This window comes from Mercenaria mercenaria, chromosome 5 (assembly GCF_021730395.1).
Source record: "Mercenaria mercenaria strain notata chromosome 5, MADL_Memer_1, whole genome shotgun sequence".
In the NCBI taxonomy this organism is placed as follows: domain Eukaryota; kingdom Metazoa; phylum Mollusca; class Bivalvia; order Venerida; family Veneridae; genus Mercenaria; species Mercenaria mercenaria.
In genome coordinates, this window is record NC_069365.1 from 88,034,412 (window position 1) to 88,061,203 (window position 26,792).

The 26,792-nt window shown below is 34.0% G+C and overlaps 3 protein-coding genes across 4 annotated transcripts; 2 read left to right on the forward strand and 1 right to left on the reverse strand.

Moving 5' to 3' along the window:
• Window positions 1-1,082: 1,082 nt before the first annotated feature.
• On the reverse strand, window positions 1,083-4,380 carry LOC123558620 (complement C1q tumor necrosis factor-related protein 2-like). Its single transcript, XM_053544906.1, has 2 exons — window positions 4,023-4,380; window positions 1,083-2,344 (listed from the first exon to the last, which is right to left on the reverse strand). Exons 1-2 carry the CDS (start codon window positions 4,327-4,329, stop codon window positions 1,935-1,937), a joined length of 717 nt encoding a protein of 238 aa, XP_053400881.1. The 5' UTR covers window positions 4,330-4,380; the 3' UTR covers window positions 1,083-1,934.
• Window positions 4,381-5,762: 1,382 nt separating this feature from the next.
• LOC128557203 (uncharacterized) lies at window positions 5,763-10,287 on the forward strand. 2 transcript variants are annotated; one of them, XR_008371121.1, is made up of 4 exons: window positions 5,763-6,135; window positions 7,237-7,372; window positions 9,016-9,182; window positions 9,677-10,284. XR_008371121.1 is itself a non-coding variant. In XM_053544238.1 (4 exons), the coding sequence occupies exons 2-4, from the start codon at window positions 7,258-7,260 to the stop codon at window positions 9,748-9,750; spliced, it is 330 nt and encodes a 109-aa protein (XP_053400213.1). In that variant the 5' UTR covers window positions 5,766-6,135; window positions 7,237-7,257; the 3' UTR covers window positions 9,751-10,287. The 2 variants fall into 2 exon arrangements, 1 of the variants encoding a protein (XP_053400213.1); XM_053544238.1 differs by having other exon boundaries at window positions 5,766-6,135; window positions 9,016-9,156; window positions 9,677-10,287.
• Window positions 10,288-14,399: 4,112 nt separating this feature from the next.
• LOC123557872 (uncharacterized) lies at window positions 14,400-22,237 on the forward strand. Its single transcript, XM_053544239.1, has 11 exons — window positions 14,400-14,582; window positions 15,323-15,380; window positions 15,798-15,982; window positions 16,669-16,744; window positions 16,889-17,091; window positions 17,905-18,103; window positions 18,561-18,665; window positions 18,961-18,996; window positions 19,898-20,020; window positions 20,857-20,952; window positions 21,167-22,237. Exons 1-11 carry the CDS (start codon window positions 14,461-14,463, stop codon window positions 21,440-21,442), a joined length of 1,479 nt encoding a protein of 492 aa, XP_053400214.1. The 5' UTR covers window positions 14,400-14,460; the 3' UTR covers window positions 21,443-22,237.
• Window positions 22,238-26,792: the final 4,555 nt, after the last annotated feature.

Below are 26,792 nucleotides of genomic sequence, written 5' to 3' on the forward strand. Positions count from 1 at the left end.
ACATTATTGATATGGAGGATAAAACATATTAATTCTTGACTTTTTATAAAAATCGGTCCATAGATTTTGTTATATGACCACGACAATTTGCTGCGCTAACGTCAAAATTTGAAGAAAAAAAGAACAAACCTTTATTTCTTATGTCATGTCTCGATCTCAGACAATAGCTTTGACTAATGGCCGACTAGATATTCATTAATAAACAGTTATTGTATGATAAAGAAGTGAGTATCCAAGTTTACCTACCGGCTTCTTTGTTTCGATAAGGTCTATAAACTCCTTATAGACCACTTTAGAGCAATTACCAGACCTGTCGTACTTCTATTGTTTACACGAAAAACTTTATGACGAAAAATCCCAAGTACTTGTGGCGGGATTCGAACCCGGGACGCTCGGTGCTAGTCTAATGCTCTCAAACAATAGAGTGCACGCCCGCTTAGCTCAATAGGGAGAGCGCAGATCTACGGATCGTGGGTCGTGAGTTCGATCCTCGGGCGGGGCTTATGGTCTCCGTGACAATTTGATAAAAGATATTGTGAAATCATTCGTCCTCTGGTTCACGTGGGGGAGTTTGCAGCTACTTGCGGGGAACAGGTTTGTACTGGTACAGTTGAAAAAAGGCTTTAAACCCAAAACAAGTATAAAAATCGCATTCGAGCGATAAAGTCCGTACAATAATCCTTTGGAGGTATAGACTACAGCCAAAGCAGAGGAGACTGATTCTGCTCACCAGAGGTAATGTGAACAATGTGCCCCTAGCACAGATAATAGGAGAATAGCCCGCCCGCTTAGCTCAATGGGGGGGTGGTGGGGGGGGGGGGGGGGGGGGCGCAGATCTACGGATAGCGGGGTCGGGCGGGGCTTATGTTCTCCGTGACGATTTGATAAAAGACATTGTGTCTGAAATCATTCGCCCTCCACCTCTGACTCATGTGGGAAGTTGGAAGTTACTTGCAGAGAACAGGGTTGTGGTGGTACAGAATCCAGGAACACTAGTTAGGTTGACTGCCCGCCGTTACATGACTGAAATACTGTTGAAAAAACGACGTTAAACCCAAAACAAACAAAAACAAACAAACAAGAATAGTATAATTGTAGAATATTTTTGAATGAACTCAGAAACCCCAAAGTATGAGTAATAATAATAACACTAATGTAAGTTCGGGACGACCTTTTAAGACTGCCATACGCTACTAAACGACAATAGTTATGAAGGTAAATCCAGTCACTTTCAGGAACCTTTACATAACAGGCATGGTTCAAATGACTTTAAAATCCTAATATAGAATATGTTGAATAGACTGCTTAATTCTAAACTCCGAGATGGTTACTGTTTAGATTACACATAAAATTATCCAATTTACTTGATTAAAAGCTTAATAAATCTGTCAGAGGTACCGGTACTTTTTTTTTCTGATGAACTATATCCGTCCCTATTGATAAATAAATATCTGAGCACATCTGTATAGAAAGAGCATCACGATGTATACGCTGGTATAGGATAACGCATACTTTTTCATGATATAACGTCTATAGAACTAAGAGGAACTGGTTAGTGCTCAAGCAGATATTATCATGCGTAACGCTATTCCAGCATACCATATGTAAAAAGACTCCCTAAAATGAATATATTGTCCATCAATGTCATTAAATGTCCATGCTAGGGAATGTCAGCATTGTTTGATCAAGTTCCAGTCATTTCCTTTTAAATTATCCATTATGTTGATGTAAAATTTCGTATGTTTACGCTTTGCCACGGAACATGCTTATGTACAGCGCGTGAGAGTGAGAAATCTCTCTTTTAACTCACGTTTATTCTCCTAAAATCGACAAAATGCTAGAATATACAACACGAACTGTTTTAAACAGTTTAATTGCGCTGTTTTATACAAATATACGTTACGAAGGAAAACCCGGTTCAAGGTATAAAATATTCATTTGTTCAAAAGTGCACCTACGAATGAATTCCATCTGTAATTGTCGTAGTAAATGTCTGACGAACTTATTAAACTTTTAATCCACACTCGTTCTGCAAACTTTACTATGGCAACGGTGGTCACAGAACTACAACTGTAAACACTGTCATTATCATATTGTGAACTAGTTGCTATCTGATTATTTTCGACAATTATTGCGTATTGTACAGGCTTATTACCTCTGTTGCATACATGGGCTGCGAAGTAGTAAAGTCCGTTGTGTGGTGCCGTGAATATACCGGTAGCTGCGTTATAGCCTTCACCTTCGTTAAGTAAGACAGTATCAAAAATGACAATGCCATTCGTACTCACAGTGACTGACTTCGAAAGACGAACGTTGAAAGCCACGACTGGAACCGATGGTATCTCTGTAAAGAAGTAAACATACTCTTACTAATTGTCTTTCATTTACTTTCGTGAAAAGTTAAAGTATATTTTAATTTCAATGAGAAAATATAAAATGCATACCATGATGAGTTTAGCTGTAACAGTTATGATTTGTAGTATATAAACCTCTTTGTAAAGAAAATACAGATTTTTTTCTTTATTGCTTTGTCGAATCATGTTCTTTTATGTTATTTTGGATTTGTAAGTAAATTCTACACAGATTATTAAAGCTACTAGTAATTGACCTTTAATAAGTACGGTTTAAAGGACCTTCTGACAGATTTGATTAATTACCACAACAGCCTTCAAGCGTTGCATGGTTGTCGTAAAATGTCTCCCCGTAACTGGACTTACTGTTGTCTATCGAATGTTTATGTGTTATAAAGTTCTGCTTAAGCTGGTGCTAGGGGACGTCAGGGTTGTTGCCTATTTCTTAGCATCTCACGAATAGAATCATTCAAACCGATAATTTTAAAGATGTTATTGAATGCACCATAGTTGAAAACTGAGGGAAAACTCTGATGCGATTAGGGAAAATGAAGGGTCTATTCGTGCAAAACCTTAATCTTTGAAAATACAATTTCTAACAATTACAATTATTATGTCTCCCACCACACAGTGGTGTGGGAGACGTACTGGTTTACTCCAGTCTGTGTCTGTCACAAATCTTGTCCGCACTCTAAGTCAAAAATTTCTCTTTCAATCTTCACCAAACTTGAACAAAATGTGTTTGACCATAAATTGTCTGCCAAGTTCGATAACTAGCCAAATCTGCCTAGGCACTTCGGAATTATGGCCCTTGAATTACCGAAAATCGGCCGTTTTACTCTTGTCCGCGCTCTAAGTCAAACATTTCTCATCAGATCTTCACTAAACTTGAACAAAATGTGTTTGACCATAAGTCCTCGGCCAAGTTCGATAACTAGCCAAATCGGCTTACTAATAGGCACTTTGGAATTATGCCACTGAATGACCGAAAATCGGCCTTTTTACTCTTGTCCGCGCTCTAAGTTAAACACTTCTCATCCGATCTTCTCCAAACTTAAACAAAATGTGTTTGATCATAAGTTCTCGGCTAAGTTCGATAACTAGCCAAATTGGCCCGAGCTTCAGGTACTTCAGAATTACGGCCCTTCAATTACCCAAAATCAGCCTTTTTACTCTTCAAAGGTATATTTGTAGCGAGTAAACAGTATATAAAGACTGACTTGCTATTTAGATGATTAGGCAGTAGTGGGAGACATGTGTTTTTCTCAAAAGCAGCTCTAGTTTATCTAAGTACCTGAGGACTTGTAAACATGGCAAAAAATATATATATAATACACTTACTGAATGAATTGTCTTGCAATAATCAAAGCTGTTTGCATAGCGTCCGATGGAATTTTTTTTTCAATACAGCAGAAATAATTTTTCATAGATATTTTTTTCGAGAATTTACTTTTAACCAGGCAAAAATTTCTTTACAATGACACATACTATGAACCGGTGACATGTATAAGGAGTCACGTGATACATATTTGAATATACTGGCAGGAATTACTATTAAAATTTGTCTTTACTTAAACTAGCGATTTGTACTCGTTCTGCCAAATATACTAATCAATAAAGAAATCCGTTTTATTTTTATTTTTTCATTATTTTAAATTCTATTATACATACCCGCTAATCTAGTGGCCTTAAGTTTTTCCTGTGTATCCGCGACGACGCTTTTGATATCTTCCCGAAGATGGGTGGTATAATTTTCAACAGTTTCCACTCGCTGTGCTATCTCCGTAGTTGTAGACATCGCGCTGTCTTTGGTTTTCTTTATCTCCTCAACCATTTGTTCAACTTTAATCTCCATTCTTACTACTTTTGCTAATAGTTTCTCCTCGTAGTCAAATCTTGAACATGCTGGTTCATTTGCAGCTACTGTTCCAATGGTTGCCGTAACCATTAAAATATGGAGAGAGTGAAAGAGATGCATTTCCAGTTGTTTTGTTATCTGAAGCAAACAAATGATAGCGCATGTAAGCAAGTCTTTGCAAATGTTATTCTTACACTGTTTGAAATTAACAAGGACACATCTGCATTATTTGTTCGTCCACTTATTTAAGGATTTTGTACGCATAGACTTGCCCTTGTCCGTTTCGTCTGTCTGTCCCTCCGACAAAATATGCGTCGTCAATATGTCCAAAAGTATATGCGTAATAACATTTTATAGATATGTACTTGTTTTTTACCACATCTGTAGCCTAGCAGTCAGCCCAGGGTTAATATAATGAAACTGGGTGGGTTATCATGTCACGTGTCTACGGCGTGATATTCCAGTGAGGCAGCACTATAAAGTTGACGTGTGCATTCTCTTTATAATGAGACCCTTGAAATAGGAAGCATCGTTCAATCGTCTTTTATACCAGCTGTTTGTACATTACCAAAATTCTGCTATTCTTTTACAATGACAGAGAGTGATAGGTGAATTTAAGCTCCTGTATCCTATGCAAAGATCAATAAATAGGAATATTTTTGGCAGCAAACTCAAATTCTAGCAGTCATTTAAACATAATGTATTATACGACACGGATATATAAACATTCTCTCGTTAAAATAATTATTAATATGAGTCGTGCCATGGGAAAACCAACCTAGTAGCTTTGCGACCAGCATGGATCCAGACCAGCCTGCGCATCCGCGCAGTCTGGTCAGGATCCATGCTGTTCGCTAATGGTTTCTCTAATTGCTATAGGCTATGAAAGCGAACAGCATGGATGCGCAGGCTGGTCTGGACCCATGCTGGTCGCAAAGCCACTATGTTGGTTTTCCCATGGCACGGTTCAAATATCCGTTCAAAGTGTTCCTTCCAGGATATATAATCTCACTGTTTGCCTCAAGGTTTCTTGTCATTCTTCTTGCTTAATAAGCAAATGCTTTACTGGGGTTAGCTATTTAATATCTGCAGTGTATATTACTTCGAAAACATGTTTCTCATGCATGCCAAGAATTTAAACCCATGTTTTGTTTTGCTTTCATTAAAATACTTTATTAGTTTTGCCAGGAAATCTGGTTAGTAGATATTGTGATGAATGTTTCTGTTATAGTTAATGGGTTTTCTGTGGATACACATTCTACAAGGAGAAATCATAAAGATCATAGAAACGCGCTCATATGACTTCAAGAAAAAAGTTTTATATTCTTTTTCACTCTTTACATTGGTTGAAACGTTGCGTTTGTAATTTCGATAAATGATTTATCATTACTGTTACTGTAGAAAATAAACTATTATAAGGTATTTGACATTTGCCTATAAATTACAAATGTTAAAGTGAGTATTGTATTCCAAATGATGGCCGTATAAAATGGTATGAAAGTTTAATCGACTGCAGAAAAATACACAACAAAATCCATCAAACAAATATGTGACGTCGTCTTTGAAAACCGGTCCAGATGCGGCATGACGTAATATCGAGAAACGACGTTTAAAGTTGCGCCAAGTTTACGCGCGCAGCTTTCATACACATGTTTTAATTAGCAAAAGTTTGACCGTTAAAGTACGACTGCTTGTTACATGATTGATAACAGCCTACTACAGAAAGAATATTTAGACATCAGACCCGTAAAAAGATAGTGGTATTACGCCTGAGGCAAAATATTTCGTTCAAAATCAGTTGTTTCCCCTTCGCTATGTTTCCGGTTTCGGAATTTATCAAGGAAGCATGTGAAGTTTACTTTTGTTTAACTACCTTTTGTTCAACGATGAAGGGATCTGAGACTTGTAATTCTGTTTATTGATTTGGTAAGTACCGTTTATAAACAGTAGTTAATGAAGATTCTCTAATATTTTTGAAACTTTCACTGAAATAAGTCGGTCTTTTATCCGGAAGTGAATCCAAAACATACTGAGGGAAATTTATGAAATTTATCACGTGGCCACTAAACACAGATGATTTCACTATGTCTGTGTATTTAATATAAAATGGCCAGATGGGTTATCACAAAGATTATTGAAGGCAGGCAGCTTCTTACTCGAGGTGACCAGGATTCATCAAATTAGTTCATTGTCCATAGTAAGCATTATTCTGGAAAAATACAGTATACATCATGTACATGTAGCAATGATAATTAATAAATTTGATGCAGACTTATAGATGCCTGCCTGTGTCACATTTCTCGAAAAGTCCCCTCTCAAGTAGTAGCCAAGGTATTTTAAAAGTAAATATGCAGATGTCCGGTAACCGGACGCCTACCCTGCATTCTAGCTGTCCGGCAACAATACGACTAGCCTCTCCGCGAATGTTTTTCTAGCTGTTCGGCGATCTTTTTATATATGAATACTGTAAGGAAATAAATTTATTGTATCATTTTTTTGGCATAGGTTTGAATATTCACCTGTAAGGCGTATACAATATTTTAAAATTGATTACCGGACACCTAGAAAACCCATATAGGATTGAAATTTGGATAGGTTAGGCGTCCTGTTACCGGTTGGCTAGAACACCGGCTAGGTTTCTGGTTACCGGATGTCTAGACACTTCCATTTATAAAATGGTAACTCTTTTTGCTGTGGGTCTCGTAAGTCATGTTATTTCTGTCTGGTGACTACTCTCTTTCCATTATTGTTGATTCAGAATGTTTTGTAACAGGATATTTATTTTTTTTGGATAGTGGGAATTTATGCCATATAATGAAAATCGTTTTAATTTTGAAATTTTTGAGCCTTGCTGTGTGTAAAATAATTTATGATCCTTTAAAAAATAGATTCATAGTATAATAACTTTTATAGTATTTTGTGGTGAGTTAATGAAACCTTTCACAATCACATTATTAATTTAGTATTCATGAAGTTTTTGATTTTTTTTAGTGATGTTTACAGTACATGTAATGTATCTTCTTTCAGATAATATTCCTTGTTCCTTTGATGGTTCATTCCACTATACAGCTGGTTCATATACCCTACAACAGCCAGGAAATTGGTCTGTTTACTTTAAGATCCCAAGAAAATGTAACATTTTGGATGTGCTTTGAGGAATCAGGTAAGTAACATGCAGCTAATGGCTCTTATTAAAATTTTAATGCAATATATTATTTATTTATACCTTTGTCATGTGTCTGTCTAGGTTTTGTTGGAGCTAATTCAAAATAAGTCTACTTCTATACTAATGATTTGTACAATGTATGTACATGTACTATGACTATTAAATGGCTTAAACTGACAAAACTGGCATTATTGAAATTTAATTTCAACAATCTTGTTTTGAGGAGGATCAGTTGGTGTAAAGTATTCATTACTTTGGCTATTAGCCTGAGAAAAGTCTGTGGCACTCAATAAGTACATGGATAATTTGAATGCTTAACACAACATGTACATGTGTATAAGTTGATATCTCATTAACTTGTAGAATATAGTTCTAAATAATAGGAATTTTAATTAAGTATTCAAAGTAAATCAATTAATTGTAATTTAGTTTAATTGTAATGTGATTATTTTCAAATTTAATTAACCCATTCTTGACTTAGACATTGTGATGTGATTGAATTTTTTTACCAGTTTTATTGCACCAAGAATATAGATTAGAATCAGGGCCCACACTGGGCTGAAAAAAGTTGGAGCCACCTTTTTTCTCGGGAACGGTAGGGAGGGTGCTGGAAAGATTTCCCTTCCCGCGGCGCGTTGAAAATTTTTGTTACTTCCCATAAGCAAATGGTGATATTCTAGCTATATAGGGGGACTTTTGAATGAAAGTGGGTATACCTCTAAAGCAAGTTTTGTATTTTAAAATGTTTTTGGATGTTTGAAGCAACCTGTCTGAAATATTTTTCCATTACAGCTTCTTTTTGTTGTGGGCCTACTATGTAAATGCATACCTAACTTTTAAAGACATTCAAAAAACTTGGCAAACACCTTTACTAATTACTTACTAAGATCACAGACACGGGTCCAGTGTATTTTTTTTTTTTTTGATTAATATAAAAAAACAACCTTTTTTCACACAAATATGCTTTCTATATGTTAGTCATTTTTTGTCATCATTTTTTTTTCATTTGACTAACATATAAAAAGTATATTTGTGTGAAAAAAAAAGGATTTTTATATTAAACAAAAAATACACTGGACCCGTGCCTGTGATTAAGATACTGTCTGACGGTGGCGACAATGTTAAAAAATTCATCAAACCATTCATTATTTTGCCGATTTATTTATTAGTTATTTGATCCATGGAAATTAAAGGCATCAATCATTTAATCTGCCGTAATGACAACAAAACAAAAAGATTATCTTAACCCGATAATCGGTTGCTAATTGATTGCAAATTGCATCTTCTCGCGTGTCAAGATGTTTATTACACATTGTTATATGTAAAAATGAAGACTGGGTATACTATCCCGAAATAAGTTAATTTTATAAGGTAAAATTATCGGAACCAGTCAACTGTTTTTTAACATAATTTCTCGGAGGTTACGATTTAGAACGCCTGAAACAAAATGGCGGTCCAAATTACGAACATTTTTTCATTTTCGCCACTCGCGATTTTTCTTCGCCACTTTCATCGCAGATTCGCCAAATGGCTCGAGTGGCGAACGACAGCGTGGGCCCTGAGAATGAAGACTGTAAAGGTTCCTGAGATACATGAAGATAACAAATACTTTTACTAAAGACTTTTAAATCTTTTTTCAGGAAGGCAAGTGTTTCCTCTTGTTTATGAAACAACTCAGTTGGTTAAGGGCAGACAACTTGTGAGCATGGTACATCACTACCTGTATTGGTATTCCATTTTGACAATGCTGCTAGCTAGAATAGAAATAACATCTTGCTGTGGTACGGCCTGTGGAGACTTTTACTAGGTAACAACCATTTTTGATAGCTGTTAAAACAGTGTATACTTTTAACCCATAGGCTACATGAGGCAGCTATGTCTGTCTTTGCTACCAGTGCAGATCAATATCAACCTGCACATCTGTGCAGTCTGATCATGATCTGCAGTGTTTGATACTTAGCAAATTTTCTTTGAGAACCCCCTATAAGCTATAAATGGTACTGTCTCTATTTAAAGATGGAGTAGTCAATTTTACAAATTTAGCAGGTTAAGGATTAACCCAATAAATGCAAAAAATGTTTTTTTAGAACATCCTATTTGCAGTAATCAAAATCTACAAACAAAGTACATTTTACATACTGACAGCACGCTGTTGTCAGTCTGTTTGTCAATATTTTAGAGCATTGGTTGTAAGAAATTAAAGAATCATCTATTATCAAATAGTGATAACTCTGCTTTTATTAAATAAAGAGACTCCTAGGTTAATTATTTAAAATAATATGTTTTACTTATTTGTTACAGGATATCACAGATCGATTGAATATTCAACAATGATCACAGACCATGCAAAGTTTGAATCTGACTTGCACTTTTGAATTTAGAAGAATCTGTGGAGGAGGGTGAATGCTGAGACCTTTAATAATACATGATATTGCTGACACAGTGTGTCAGTCATCAAAGAAAGGTCATAACACTGCACAGTTGGTCAACAATGATTTAAATCCTGTCACATTCTACCAGTGGAGAAATATCTTATCGCAATATTTTAAACTTTTGAAGAAGTTAACCAAGTATTACCACTTTATCATGTCTGCAGAAACACCTGGATTGTTAGTGTTAAAAGTGACAGTCCAGTTAACTTACTAAAATCTACTTCCCCTTGCCAAACGAATATTATTGACATGGAATGACACAAGCCTGACAATGGTACCTGTATGAACTCATAAGTGAATAGTATTTGTCTGAAAAGTCAAAGGATTCTGTTTGTCCCAAACCACTTCAACTGAAACTGAAATTGTGGTTGGTGAGGATTTTCCTGAGAACTGAAAAAAGGAAGTGAATGTAAAAGATAGAAATTGTTGTTGAATTCAAACGTTTTAATATACAACACTTTAGCCTGTTTTGCTGTTCATAAACATCAAGTAAAGGTTGTAGCAGTGAAACCTTCATCAAAAGTTAAGCTGTTGTGTTAATTATTAAAGTATTTTTAGAAAAAGGAATTTAGTATGTATGTTGCCATGGTAACATAATTCAAATTATATTTCATTGAAACTATAGATTTGTATTTCAATAAGGGATCTACAGTATATAATGTAATGGTAAAAGAATGTTCACTTTCTTGTATTGTCAGTTATAACTAGCCAGTGAAAATACAGATTATGAGGAAAGGGATGACTGAAATGTTTATTCTTACATAACTACTTTTGTTACGGAACATGGCTGTTTTAAAGTTTTTATGTGAAATATTCAGATTTCTTTCCTGAATTCTTATACTTTCAAATATTTAACTTATTAGAGATACCTTTTTAAAATAAGCTCTTGTTTTTAAGTATTATTGTAGGAAAAGGGAATTTAAAACATGTGTCGCCATGGTAACACAATTTTCTAGAAAATATGGAACAATTTTAATTAGCTGTACTTTCTAGTATTCTACTTTAAAATAAGCATAAACAATAAAACAAATCACTGGTATATATGTTTCATTTATTTCAAAATAGTTATTTATTACCAGCAGGTAAAAGGCAAGTTATGAAGAAACAATGACAGAAATGTCTTATTCTTATAGTTATTACTCATGTTACAAAGGTTCTTTTTTTCCAAAGTAGTCATTTAGCATCAGCATGTAAAAGACAAGTTAAGAAGAAACAATGACAAATCTATTTTATTCTTATGGTTATTACCCATGTTACAAAAACTGTCATAAAACCAAACATTCTTAATATTTTCATGGGAAATTTTCAGTTTATTTTTGTAAATACATATGCCTTAAAATATTTTACTTTTTAAAATCCTTATTTCAAGCTAACGTGTTTTTTCTAAAGTTTTATCATAGAAAAGGGATTTTAATATATTTGTTGCCATGGTAACACAATTTTAGAAATATTTGATAGAAATTGTAGATTTTAATTGATTATCATTTTGTGTATTAAGAAGGGATCTTACTTATATCATGCAATTGTAACAAAAGATAAATGTATTTCAGAATTGTTAACCATTGTAGGGATAATACACGTTTTTTTGTGTATTAACGTCTGCAGAAGCCCGCGGGATTGTTTGTGACCGAGACCGAAGGTCGAGGTCACAAACATATCCCAAGGGCTTCTGCAGATGTTAATACACAAAACAAACGTGTATTGTCGCTATTCTTGCATAAAAATATATTTCACGACGATTTATGTATTGTTTTCATACGTGATGACTTGACGATTCCGGTACATTTTTTATTTACCATTCCAGTTGTTCTTGGAAACGGTAAACATGTTTTAAATATCCGTATCCAGGGCAAATAAGGAAATAAACAGCGCTATCAAAAGCACCTCCTGAAGGTTTTTAAGCGATTTTTTATCTCTCATTATTACAAACATAAAATTACCAATAATTGTTCATATCATTACACAATTTGGTGGACTCGATCACAATTTCAAGAATAATAACTTTGCATTCGAGTTATATTGAGTACGGACACGCAGTTGGAGTACGGATAAGTACGAACGTAGTGTCAAGTTTCCAAGCTGTTTATATAAATTCTTCGAGAAATTAGATAAAAACATACCGACTGATACTTACCAAAATCATAAATATAATACCTAAAAACGAACAATAGCACAAGTTACACGCGATACTTATTTATTCACAGTTATTTACAATAACTGAACAGACGCTTTGTAAAGGGAGTGAACTCTAAGAGAATCTAGGGCGTACATTGATGGGGGCAGTACGTTTGGGGTTGGAAACAGATACAGCTAAACATACTATGGATTACATTGTATTTATAATGCTACAAGATGAGGTTGTTAAGGAAGAAACAAGACGCAGATGCCAAATATCAGTGTGCGTAAAAATACATACATATATCCCTGGCAAAGCATTTCAAAAATAAAAATCGGGTATTAACAGCACGTGAATTGCCTTGTTTGCACACGATTTTTCTCCCGTTAATACATGGGCGGATCCAGTGAAAAAAGTAGTTTTTATGCAAGAATACCAGTATGTGAGAAATAAACTAGAAAGAAAGGATAACTGAAATGTACTGTTTTTATTTTTAATATCTATGTTACAAAATCTGTCATAAAATTGACAATTTTGAAGATTTTCATCTGAAATTTCCAGGATTTATTTCTGAATGAATATACTTTCTAAATATGCAAAAACCTGAAAATGTCAAAATTCCTCATCTGGACCCATTTTTTCAGTCATGGTCACATTATTATGTACATTGTTTTTAAATGATTAGTGAAAAGTTCACGTACTTGTATTCTAAAATGAAAAAATATCTATAAACAGATTAATGCATACAAAATACAAGTAAGAGAGACAGCATGAGGAGAAAGTGTATTGTGTAAAAACCATCAGTCTGCCTTGCTTAATTTTTAAATTATCTATCTTTAATCAGTAAGTCGTCCTTATCATAACTCTAAAAATGCTGAAGAGTATTTATTCAAACTTCATAAAAATATTTAAATCATTTAAGTTCATAACTCTACTTAGTTTACTTTTTGAATACTGTCCCTGTATTAAATTTACTCACAACAGAATAATTACAAAACTATCAGAGATATTTTATTCACAGAGAAGACCTTGCTTGTTTTGGAATTATCTGCCTATATTAAATTAATTTGTACGGGCGTTAACTCTAAAAGAGCTGAAATGAGTTCAGTCAAACTACATACAAAATAGAGCACATAAGGGTAAAAATTTGCTGTGTCGAAGAATTGTAACTGTACCATATTGTGTGCAAGATCTATAACTCTATCGTGTTTACTTTTTTATTCATTTCCCTTTATTATTTTTATCAGGAAACTCAAAATATATCAGAGGGATAATTAAACTTTAAGACAATAACAGAGGACATTGAGAGGAAGTGCAGTGTACAAGAAAAATAACCCTGTGACGCTCATTGTTTTAATTATCCACTTTTATCATATTTATTTATACCACTTATATCCGGAGAATAACTCAAAATCTATTTGAGGAATTTGTTTAACTTGCAAACAATAACAGAGACATTTAAGGAAATGCAATGAGATCTGTAATTCTGCTGAGCTTACTGTTTGAATGATCTTCCTTAATTAAGTCGAGCATAACTCAAACGAAATTTTGAAAAGATGATTGTCTAATGTTTCTATTATCTTTGTATCATCATCGTCATAAAGATTTCTCCAGTGGTTTCGTTTGCATAACGCACAATAACAGGTGGCATTTAAGAGGAAGTACATTGCAGAAGAACTTATTAAACTCTACATCTCCTTATTTTGAATTATGTCCCTTAATTTATCGGGAACATAAGTAAAACAGTTCAAAGGATTAAGTTGACATTTCAAACAATGACAGAGCACACTGAGAAGAAATGTATTGCGTATGAATCATGACTATTTCGTTAGCCTTTACGTAATTATCATTCTTTATCATTTTAGTTCAACCTGGCTTTTGTTGATAATGAACTTTCATACACGGGCATTTTTACGCAATGTCTTCAGTTGTATGCTATTACATGGCAATTAAACATTAAAATTGTGTTTATTCTACAAGATCGTTCGAGTATTTTATATCCTTTGTTTTCGGTTCCTTCCTGTTGATTTTGTAATACCCTTTTACTGGACTGTTAAATGAGAAAACCAACTTAGTGCATTTGCGACCAGCATGGATCCAGACCAGCCTGCGCATCCGCACAGTCTGGTCGGGATTCATGCTGTTCGCTAACAGTATGAGCAGGCAGGTTTGGATCCATGCTGGTCGCAAAAGCAGTATGTTGGTTTTCGCATGATGCGGCTCAAATAAGTATAGTTATTATTTATTGGTTAATATGACGCTGTACTAACCTTTTTTCTCTTTTGGGCAAGAAAGCAGAAGTATTTGCATCTTCCTTATTTATAAGGCTATCCTTAATTCCCATTTTCAGGTTTGATCATATAAATCGTCCATTTCCAACATGGAGTCAGGGTGGAATCCACGTGCAGGGCAACCGAACTGTACAGATCAGATATTAAAATTAGTTATCAAAGTAAACGACTCTCTCTTGTTTGTAGCAAAGTCAACATCGGGCAGATGATGTTCTAAATTTGCCGCAGAATGCATTTGTGAAAAAAATGGTGGATTTTGAAGAGAAATCGAAAACGGAAATTGAGAAATTGAAGACAGAAAATGAAAAATTGACCAGAGATAAAAACTATTTCGAAGAACGCCTCAAAGTACTAGAAAAAGCAAATAGGTACATATGTACAAGTGGTAAAAAATAAAACCTCGATAACTAGGAGATACATTACAAATATACATACGCACACAGAAAGCCCTGATACTTCAAATAACTGCTAACTTGTTGAGAACTGACTGAAAACGCATTACATAAAATGACACTGGGTTTTGTTTAAAATATTGATTATGAACGAACAAATATATATTTCATGATATATTACCAATATTAAAGGTTTATTAGATCCATATTTCATATTTTAAAACATGAACAATTACTTTAAATAGTTTATGTATACATAAAATGAACAAGTTTATGTGTCCCAACAGTACTATGCATTATAATAGTACAGACTGTGTACATGTGTAGATAAACACAATATGAATGTGTACTACAATTTAACTGGCTGTTTTTTAACAATCCTCTGTTACAGCATAGCATCTAATTATGAATGTAACTCTATATGCAAACTTAATTGATATAATTAGTAAAGTTAAAAACATTTGATGAGGATGTTAATATTTTGAAGTAAATATCTAACGATATAATATTAGAGAAAGATGGCCATTGGATATCTTTAAAATGTTTCTTAAATAAACTGTTTACATTTTGTTTAAGGTACTGCATGGCATAGTTCTGCCGTATTTAATAATTTTTTAACGTAAACAAGATAATATCTATCTACCAAATTCAGAATGTTGTTATTATTGAAGATAACAGAAAATAGTCAGATAGAAATATCTTAATATTTTTTCAAGGAGTAAGGAAGGATTAGATACAGGAAGTTCAACGCAACAAACTAAAGAAACTCCACAGGTAATATTTACATGATTTTTGATACAAAATGTATATCTAATCATTTAAATATTAATGTATCTGTTATTATTTCGCTTGGTTGTGTGCTATGCTACCAAAGAACTTTCTTATTAATTTGTCAGAGTGTTTTACAGTAAGTGAAAGTACGCTCATGTTTAAATAGCCATGGAAAACAATGCCATGAACAATGAAATATACTATAAGTATAAAACGCATTACAAAATTTAAAATACTGAAGAAAGTTTAATTTTGACAACAAACAGCAACAAAGTGTAATAAGCAAGTTTATTAGAACACATTTAGATATAATTGTAATAAATCAGTACGTATAATAGAAGTAATCTTGCCCCGATCTTATAATTCTTTAAACTGAGTAGACATAAAAAAATGTTATATAACCGAATAAAATGTATTCAGGAAAGTTTACAACTATCAGACGACAAACAAAGTGACGCAAAAGATGAAATGTTGAGAAAGCAAGCAAACGAAATGGAAGAAAAACAGAAGTCGAGAAATGAAGAATTGACTAAAGAGAACAACCGTCTACAGGAACGCATCTACATATTAGAGAAAGAGAACGAAAATGCAGAAATGTTGACAAAGTATGTTTAGCTACAGCAGCCTTTAAAAGATTGCGTAAAACGTTTTCATAACACCTTGCGGTTTTTATCATCTGAGAGTAACCAGATGTGTTGTATTAAATGTTATGATAGACGGACTGTAAATGCAAGAAAGCAACACACTTCACTTACACATATTTCTCTGGCAGGTTTCCTTATTTTGATAGTTGCTTTTGTGGTTTGTTTTGGGTTTAACGCCGTTTTTCAACAGTATTTCAGTCATGTAACGGCGGACAGTTAACCTAACCAGTATTCCTGGATTTTGTACCAGTACAAACCTGTTCTCCGCAAGTAACTGCCAACTTCCCCACATGAATCAGAAGTGGAGGACTAATGATTCCAGCCACAATGTCGTTTATTAAATAGTCACGGAGAACATACACCCCGCCCGAGGATCGAACTCGCGACCCCGAGATCCGTAGACCAACGCTCTCACCTAATGAGCTAAGCGGGCGGGCATTTTTGATAGTTGCAATCACAAAAAAGATTGAACTGCATTATTAATTACATAAAGCTTTGAGCCACGAGCTAAGCTTCTTTGGGTATTTATGCAGCACTAATTTATATCATCTATTGATTTTGCCATCAAATAGGTCGGAAAAGGGCTATAAGCAAGGTAAATGTAAAGCTAGTCAAATATTCAAGGATTCCTATTTTTCTTTAAACAGAGATAAAAAGGCTTCAGAAAACATTACCAAAAGTGAACCGGACCGCTCAAGGCAGCGTAATGAGGAATTGATAAAGGTATACTCTCTTTAAAGCTATTTCCTTTTTAAAAAAATATATACTATGTTTGAAGCATGTACACTTTACTAAAATATAGACCTAAATCGCTTGAAGTAATTTTATATATCTGTAAACAAAACATTATTTCTTTTTTTATTTCAGAAACAATGTCAACAAGCCAACACCACACGAGAAAAACAAACTGGGACAGATTATCCGAAGGAAGCATTGAGAAAGCAGTGTCAACAAATGGAAAATAAAAACCTGGAACTCATCGAACAGAGGGACGTATTGCAAGCAGAGAAAGATACGTTACAGATATATTCCAACCAGATTAAAGAAGAAAGAGATGAATTATTGCTTCGGTATAATATTAGCTATTTCTGTTTATAAGGAAGTATTATGATTATCTGGAACGCATCTGCTTGGGTGATTAAAGGTCATCAGATGTCTGACTTCGCTTTGGGTTCGGGCCTTGTCAGAAGTTAAGTTTTTTTCAAGTGAGGAAGGTCATTGGGTCATTCCATGTGCATGCCCGCGCCTGAAATAATATCAAGAGAGGCATATGGGGTCTCCCAAAACCTTTAACGATAGAAAGTCACAACATATTGTAACCTACATTGATACTACATGAAACCGAACAAAATACCAAATGAATAGATTTTCGTGTTATTTGCACAATTTACAATATAAAACACAAAAAAAGCATATAATTCGAAATTTCTGCCATACTTTCACAATTGATCAGTCATGATTTCAGAAACTTTAAACAAAACAAAACTTATAAGTATATCCTTTGGATGCAAAGAACTTAACCAAGCAAAATATTAGCAAACTCGGTTTGATTATGTTCCTACAGCTAATGAAACACGCCCTCAAGTCACCTATTACCGGCTTATTACTTTAAAATCGTATGGACCAGAAAATATAATTACACTGAGCAACTAACTTTTAATTTATCCATACTTTCCTTTAACTACAGTAATCTTCAGTTTTTTCAATGGAGTAAGTTTAATTAAATTTTGACTTATCTTACTGTAAGGATTTGAGAGTGAAATTACACGCTAGTATCCGCGTTAAATTTGATTTTGTGTTAACTTATAAGGCTAGTAAACAACAATGAAGTCTGCCTCATCAATGTTATACACATAAACACAATATATACATATTTGTAACAGGCTTAGTAAATTCGCCGGAGACAAACTTGTTGATAACAATCCTGCAATTACCGACCTGAGTGATCCAAACCGACCTACGAAGCTTGGAGAGTTTTACAGTGAGATATACGACAATGAATGGACCAATGCTTTTGAGGCGTTAGTTGATGGTGACTACGATGAAATAACAGCGATTGAAACATTAAGACTGACGCTGCTGGTTGGCTTTATATTTTGCATTTTATAAAACTGATAATGCGATTTAAAAGAAAAATACCCGCTATTAAACGCCATAATCATATTTGATTTACTGACCGTAAATTATGACTACCTTCAACTACGTCCACCTTAAAAAATTTCATATACATACTTTATAGACAATCATGAGCAAAAATAAGGTTGTTTGTAGGGAACAAAACACGTTGCTCGCTTAAAATAGTCCGCGCATTTGACAATATCTTTAAGATTTAGTATTATTCGAAACAAAAATTGTTTATACAATGTAACTGTTAAGTGTTGGTATATTTAATCAAGGTAAATAAAAAGATAATATTTTGACTACGCCTTGCTTACATTTGAATTTCATATGTTTTAGTGCTGTATAGGTGGCTGCGTTCTTTGAATGTGTTTTTTTTTCTTATTGGATTTACGTCCTTGTTTTTTTTCTCTTTACGTAGAACGTCATACAATTCTGTGAGAGCAAAGCTGATCTTTTGTTACAAAAAGCTTCAGATGCTGTGAATCTACTGTTTGAAGAGTATCGACAGTCGGTTATGGAAATTGTAAGCGATGTGTTTAAAAATGTACTCCTCTCTTGCTAGACAATATAACTAAGTCATGATACATAGAAAGATAAGAAAAAACACTTGTGATAATCAAACGTATATGTCTAGATAATAACATTTACACTGACACATGTCAAAAGAATAGTAGGAAAAACTGTACTTCGTTATTGTTCGTTAAGTGCCTAAGTGCGAACTTCCAGTTGCTCTACAGAATCTGAAATTACCTTGTCTATTGTACGATTCATTATTTTATATTATTATTTATTAATACAGTTTATATGCATTATTTCAGAGAACGCCATCTCATTTAACAATGCCAAAACGACAGGTTAGTAAAACAATCATGGAACAGAATCGATATTATTGATTATTCGAAACAACATATCAGTTTCTTTGTTTTAAATGCTTTATATTATTATCTTTCTTAATTCAGTTTAATGATGTGTTCAAATCAAATTAAACGGGTAAAAATTAAATATTTCTTACAAAAAGATTTGACAAAAAGAAAAGCGTATTCTTTGCTTTGTTGTGACCAAAGTATTAGAAATTGCACAAACTTTCAATTTAGTTTACGTTTTAAAGGTGGTTAATATGGTCTTTGTGCTTTGTGAAGACATGAATTTAATCGAAACATTACATTTATTCAATTTTTTATTGAGCGGTAATACATGTTATTTTTCTGTAATATTATAACACTTATTTTCCTACCATGATAGAGTTATTTTAAGGTTAGTTCAAATTTGATTGACTTATTTTGCCTAAGGAGTGATATGAATATTAGAACTATTTTATAGTATCTTTAAAAAATTGCTATGATGATGAAATATCCAGACGACATTTATTAGAAACGCAAGTTTGCAAAAATTATTATTACCTCCCTTGGTCTATGTTAGCAATTATTAAATTCTGAATCTACACTCAGTGTTAAAATGTGTTGAAATATTTTTAATATCGTTGAACTGTTAATATAAAGGTTGAAGTATATTAAAATAAAAGTAAACTATGAACTATTCTAATTAAAGAAGAATTCACAAACCAGTATCAAAGTAAGTCTCTAACAGAATAAAAGTAAAGTAAGAAACTTCATAAAATGATGTTTGAATGTTACCGGCCCCATTTAATTCTTTTAGGCTACATGACATTGAATAATTATCATAACATTTTGTGTCTCAAAATAAGTTAAGTTCAATAAAACCGTAAGAATGTAACAATACAAAGTTTGTTTTCAGGCGCGAGATGTCGCACAGTTTGTCCGTCGTGAGAAGTCTTCGTTAGAAGATATAAAACTACAGCGCAGGTGGGAGCTTAAACCTAATAAAATCAAAGGAGATGCTAAAGCGAGTTCCGAAAAAGTAATTATTACTTTTTCTAATATGGTAAAAATGGATCTGTCACTGTTTTAAATATTTTTCATATTTGCATTTTAGAGATCATTACTGTTTTAACAAGAGCACCGCCTTGCGGGTGCTGACGCTCATCTGATTCTTTTGTATAATAGAAAAATTGTCCAACCCATGATGTACAGATTCAGCTTATGATGGTGAACAACAGTTGCAAGTTTCAAAGCAATAGCTTTGATAGTTTAGGAGAAAAGTTTACCTAAACATAAAACTTAACCAATAACTCTGATATTTTCTAAGTCCAAAAAGGGCCATAATTCTTGCAAAAAGCAGGACAGAGTTATGTTTCTTGCTGTACAGGGTCAGCTTATGATGGTGAACAAGTGTTGCAAGCTTTAAAGCAATAGCTTTGATAGTTTATGAGAAAAGCTGACCTAAACATAAAACTTAACCAAGAAATCTGATTTTCTAAGTCCATAAGTGGCAATAATTCTTGCAAAAAGCAGGACAGAGTCATGTTTCTTAATGTACCGGGTCAGCTTATGATGGTGAACAACTGTTGCAAGTTTCAAAGCAATAACTTTGATAGTTTAGGAGAAAAGTTGACCTAAACATAAAACTTAACCAGGCACCGCCGACGCCAATCAAGTGATGACAATAACTCATCATTTTTTTTCTCCAAAAATCAGATGAGCTAAAAATGTATTTTTGATACAGGTAAAAATTTGAAAGTTACAAACAATCATTTTTAATTTTTCGATTAAACAACGAGCCCGATGCATATTACCATACCTATGATAAATTGCTAGCGCGTTTCTTTACTTATTGCTTGAGATTATATTCACAAGGTACAGAAAGAAGAACAGTCAAAATTGAACGCTGATACTAAATTGAAGCAGCTGCGAAAAGACATGGCGTCATCAATGGTGCCTATTGTGCAAAAGGTATGTTTTAAGAACTTTGTATGTACGTGTAGTTATCGCTTGCTGTGTTTCTTTTCCAGTAAAATGTAAATGGTCATAATAAAACATCCGTTATAACATGTATTGACAGAAATTTTGAATGTGTAATAATGCAAAGATTGGATTAGACCACTTAGATTGCTGAGAAGAAAATTAAGAAAGAAGAAAAATGTAAATTTTGTCTTTACCTTTTAAGGCGTACATCGAAACAAGCTGGACAAACAGATGCATAGAAGAACTAAAACCATACATTCTGAAGTGCCTTTACCTAGGCTGGATGATGGTGGTCCAGTCGCCACCGCTGGTCCTACATGAATTTCCCACCGAAAAAGAGATAAAATTTGATAAAAACATGTACAAAGAATACACCGCATCCGGACCTCTAGTCAGTTACGTGGTTTGGCCAGCGTTGTTGTTAAAAGAAAATGGACCTGTCGTCTGCAAAGGCGTGGCAGAAGGAAAGAAACCCTAAAACTAGATGTTTAGGTGTAGTGCTGATAAATAGATGCATGACTTGCATGACTTGTGTAAATGACTTAGCTAACACAATGTTGGTGATCTGCGAAGTGTCTCTTATATAACGACTTCATTTTATGTTTTCGTGTTTTGTCATACCTAAAATTAATAACTTTTTGGCTGATTAAATGAAACGCAATATGACCAGTGCAGTGAGGAAAATGAACTTGCCGTGTCTTATGGAAAATGACACAATACACTTTTCCAGCAACAAGAATTCGGGTCGTAAGTTTGCTTAAGGAATTCAAAACAATCAACATAACTATACACGACATTTTATTGTTTTGCGTGTAACAGTTTTGATTTTATTTGTGTTAAAACTTTGATCTTCAGACCATGTTGTTACAACATCTTCATAAAATGTGGTGTTGAAAGCCAGCAGTGGAACATAATTCTCTTCATGTTCTAAACCGATTTCCATAACATACATTTCATGCCTTTGTGCTTCATAATAATTTCCATAATTAATTTTGAAGAACGAGAGCTGGAGGCTCAGATATCATTTTCATTCGTTTGAGTTTTAATCCAATAAACAGTTATATTCAACGTTTTTGTTTAAACACTTGAAGTTATCTCATTGCATAAGTATTATTTTAGACATCTTACATTCCGAATCTAGAACTTTCTAAGAGTGATCTTACTCTAAGCAAATGTAAAGCAGGCAAATTTGATAGTTTTGTCTGTCATTTCAAAATATTTTCACCTCTGTCTTCTATCATAAACACTATATGCGTTAATTTTCAGGAAATAAACCCCCCCACCCCCAATTTTACAATTTGATAGTTTTCCTCTTTGCTTTTATCTAAAGACACAAGTGGAAAACTCAGTGACAAACAAGTTTGAAAGACAGGTTGAAAAGAACACCTGGTCTTTCATATTTTCAAATTTATCAGCTCTTTTGTTATGCCGGGCACTCAATGGTAGTTCTTTAACAATGTCAAGGGTTTCATACATATCTAGTCCGTAAGTTTGTTTTTGTTTATATACATCTTGTAATATATATCACTTAAGTATTTATGTGGTTAACATCTATTGACATTCGCTACCATTGCGTTTGTTAAGGATTTGGCAGATATAATTTTTATTGACATAGCCCTGTCCCTGTGGAGCAGGGATAAACATTTAGACATTTCTTGCAAATTTAGCAGGCTTAAACCAACCAGAGGTGCTTTTGCTACTGACTATTCCTAGGTGAAGCCCCACTATATGTTTGTGTTTTATTTTCAACTTGATTTCGTCTATGTATGCGTATGTACATGTTCATTGCATACTCTGTTGGGAGATTGTGCTGTGGCTGTCTTTTGGATCTTATGATTGTTTTCATCATTTAAATACATCTAATTAGTAGAAATATTCAGTTATGGTGTGAAAAGGAACGTCTGGGATATTATTTCCGCATTTAGCGTATGTCATTCATAAGTAATTTACGTTCCTGTGCAAATTGTCAGTCTTTGGCAAAATTTTATATCATGAATAATGTAAGAAGCAAATTATGAACGTATCTAAATGCTTTAAGAACAATTAGTGTAGGCTATAAGGCTGAAATTATGGCCGAATTGTGCACTTTTTAGAAGAGTTTTGATTTTTATCTGATACAATACTATTATCTATAACGAAACATTTTAGATGTAGAACCCACCTCTATTAAGCCTTTTATGGTAAATAATAAGGGTCAGAGTTATGCCCCTTGCAATCATTTTAAAAAGGTATTAGTATACAACACTCGCCATATATTTTTTATGAAATACATATGTCCCATCATTTTATGCGAAATGTATGTCGGAGGAAATTATTAATCAGTCTGGGTGCTAGGAAACGAAATAGATGAGCACATATGAGAGTTACGGCCCTTTACTTTGTAAAATTATAGAAAAATCGGACAACACTTATAATGGTACATTTAAAGTTTGATTTTTGAATAGTTTTATTCAGCTATCTTTCCAAAAATGATGTTGTAAGTAGTAAATGACATGCTAATTAGTTGTGACACCCTATTTTTATGCCCCCGTTCTAAGAAGGAGGAGTATATTGTTTTTCAGAAGTCGACCGGTCTGTCTGTCGGTCTTTTAAAATTTTGACCAATCAATTTCCGGATGATAACTCAAGAATGCTTAAACCTAGGATCATGAAATTTGATAGGAAAGTTGTTCATAACCAGCAAATTGATTTTTATTGATTTTTAGGTCAGTAGGTCAAAGGTCAAGGTCACAGTGACCGGGAAGAGTTAAACAGTTTCTGGTCGATAATTTGGAAACGCTTAGACCTAGAATCTTGAAACTTTATAGAAAGACTGATCATGACAAGCAAATGATCTCTACTGATTTTGAGGTCAGTAGATCAAAGGTCAAGGTCACATTAACGTAAAACAGGTCTACAGTTTCCAGATGATATCTCAAGAATGCTTCGGCATAGGATTATAAATGTTGTTAAGGAGGTTGGTTATGACCAGCAAATGACCTCTATTGATTTTGAGATCAATAGGTCAAAGGTCAAGATCACAGTGACATGGAACATTTAAACAGTTTCTGGACGATAACTTGTAAACGCTTTGACCTATAATCATAAAACTTTTTAGAAAGGTTGATCATGACCAGCAGATGACCCCTACTGATTTTGAGGTCAGTAGGCCAAAGGTCAAGGTCACACTGACAAAGAACAGGTATACCGTTTCCAGATATCTCGAGAATGTTTGAGCTTAGAAATCTTGAAAGTTGATTAGGAGGTTGGTCATGACCAGCAGATGATCTCTGTCGATTTTGAGATCAGCAGGTCAAGATCACAGTGATCCAGAACAGTCAAACAGTTTCTTGAAGATAACTTCAGAACCCTTAGTCCTAGAAACACGAAACTGTATCGGGTGGTTGATCATGACAAACAAATGACTCCTATTAAATTTAAGACCAGTAGGTCAAAGGTGTAGGTCACAGCGATCCGGAACAGTTGAACCAATTCTGAATGATAACTTGAGAACGTTAAGCCTGGAATCACGAAATTAACGAAACTTGATAGGGTGGTTGATCATGACCAGCAGATGACGCCTGTTGATTCTGAAATCAGTAGATCAAAAGTAAAATGTCACATCGACCTAGAACAGTAAAAATATTTTGTCGAATAACAAGAGAATGCTGTGGTCTAAAATCAGATTTGATCTACAGGTCATTTATGACTGGTAAATGAGCCTTAATTTTGATTTGAAGTCAGTATGTCAAACTTTCAGTGCACGATGTCACAGTAGTTTCGGTCTCTAAACATTGTCATTAGGCTGTCAATGTCCGAGACATAGTATCAGATTCTTGCCTTCAGCACCGTTTTCTCAGTTTTCTTTCCTTCAGAAATGTCCAACAATTTGTCCTCAGAGTCAAGAACAAGTTTAAACCTTCAGATCAAGGTCAGATGTGAATAAAGGGCAATAAATTATATAAACATAATTATTAGCCATAAGCTTGTCATCATTACAAAAGCTTTAAGATGTTCCCTTAATGTAAGCTTATCGTTTGCAGGACATGATTTTAATAAGATTTAGCCATTAAACAAAGTAATATTATACACGTGACATTTGAAATTCAAGTTAATCAGGAGTAAAAAGAAAAAATAATCCTGTAGTATCCGCAAATGCAAAGTCTAAAATGTCTTGTTATAAAAGAAGATGTCAAAACATTTGTCTCCATGCATGCAAATATTGAGAAAAATTTAAAGACAAGTGTCAATGAGAATCTACAAAACGAGTTGTCAGGTGATTAGTGGGGGGTTATGGCCCTTGCATTTATTCACATTTTCATGTTCTTTATATGTTATCGTCACTTATAACCGGTCACCGTGGCCATGTGGTTAAGGCGTCCGCCTCGGGATCGGGAGGTCGAAGGTTCGAGTTCCACAGGGAGCGGTCGTCCGGGGGATATTTGTCCGAAAAGGCCGGTTCGTGAGCCGCGAGCTAGTTAAATGAATGGTTACGGACTTCTATCCGCCTGGCGCCTGGTATAGTGGTAGGAGTTGGGAGGTAATTGGTACGCACAATAAAGGTGTCTCATAAACCAAATTGGCTGGCCCTGTCAAAAGGGAAGACGGAAGACACTATGATAAACAAGACCTTTACCCTTACATTATAGTTCAAAATATCTTGTTCATCAAATGGCAAGCCAGTGTAACCAACTTATTTTCATATTATTTCATAGCTGAAAAGAAAAGTTCCACTTAATCTTGAAGTGGTACAAAATTAAGGCGTATTTATTGTTCCGCCTACTATGGATTTCCCACATTCAGGGAGGCGGAGCATCTGCCAAAACAGGGACTGCATTCAGGAAACAATATGTCTCAATCGATATAATATCAAATTGTGTTGTTCTTTTTTTGTTTTATCTTTATAATGCAAGCTGTACTTTTGTAGTTCAAGTTTTACCTATCTGCGCCTTTCACTCTTTGTATTACCTCCACGATTTAAATACAGTATTGACCTGGAAGTGCACTAGTTGTTGCTATTTATATTATATACAAATTTTCCTATTGTTCATTAAATTCAAATGTAAACCGGAGGTTAATTAACCTCTAATGATCTAAAATAAACCAAAGTGCCCAAAGTTAAACCTGGATATCATATTTTCATTGGATAAGAATGTAATACTAGTATTGTGTTCTACAAACTACTCGATAAGTGAGTCGTCCACTGATTTATAATTAGATCTACGTCAGCCGCATGATTTTGTGTACAGATAATGTTGGCCAAACATCCCAGGGAAATTCAAATTCAAATCTTAAACTTTTATCCACGAAGTCACCTTTTTTTAAAAAAAAAACAGAAACCGATTTTTAATACGATTTTGTAAAAAGTCAGTATGTACAAATTTTCAGATTTGAAAGGATATCTTTCTACTGATTAAAGGTAATTTCAAAGAGGGTTTCCCTATGTGAGACGGAGATGTTGACAAAAAGGGGCATTTTAACTACAAGTCGGTTGTAGATACACTTATTGACATTCTAATGCATTAGGTTTTGCCTTCACTACGCTGCGCTCCGTTTCGGCAAACTTAAAATTTTGCATTAGAATGTCAATAAATGATCTATAACCTATACTTTTATATAAAAACATAAATAAAACACGTGAAAAGCATTGCCGCGAAAATGTCATCTGATGTATACCTTTTCATTTAAAACTTGTCTTTTTTGTATTTAGCCCGTTAAACAATTTCATTTCGTCGATGATAACATCTGAAACTTGTCTTCAAATATTCTGCGATATACGTAATAATTTCAGTATGTCGTCAGGTGTAAATGCTGTCGTTGGTTTATCTATAGCTAATTTAGGATATTTG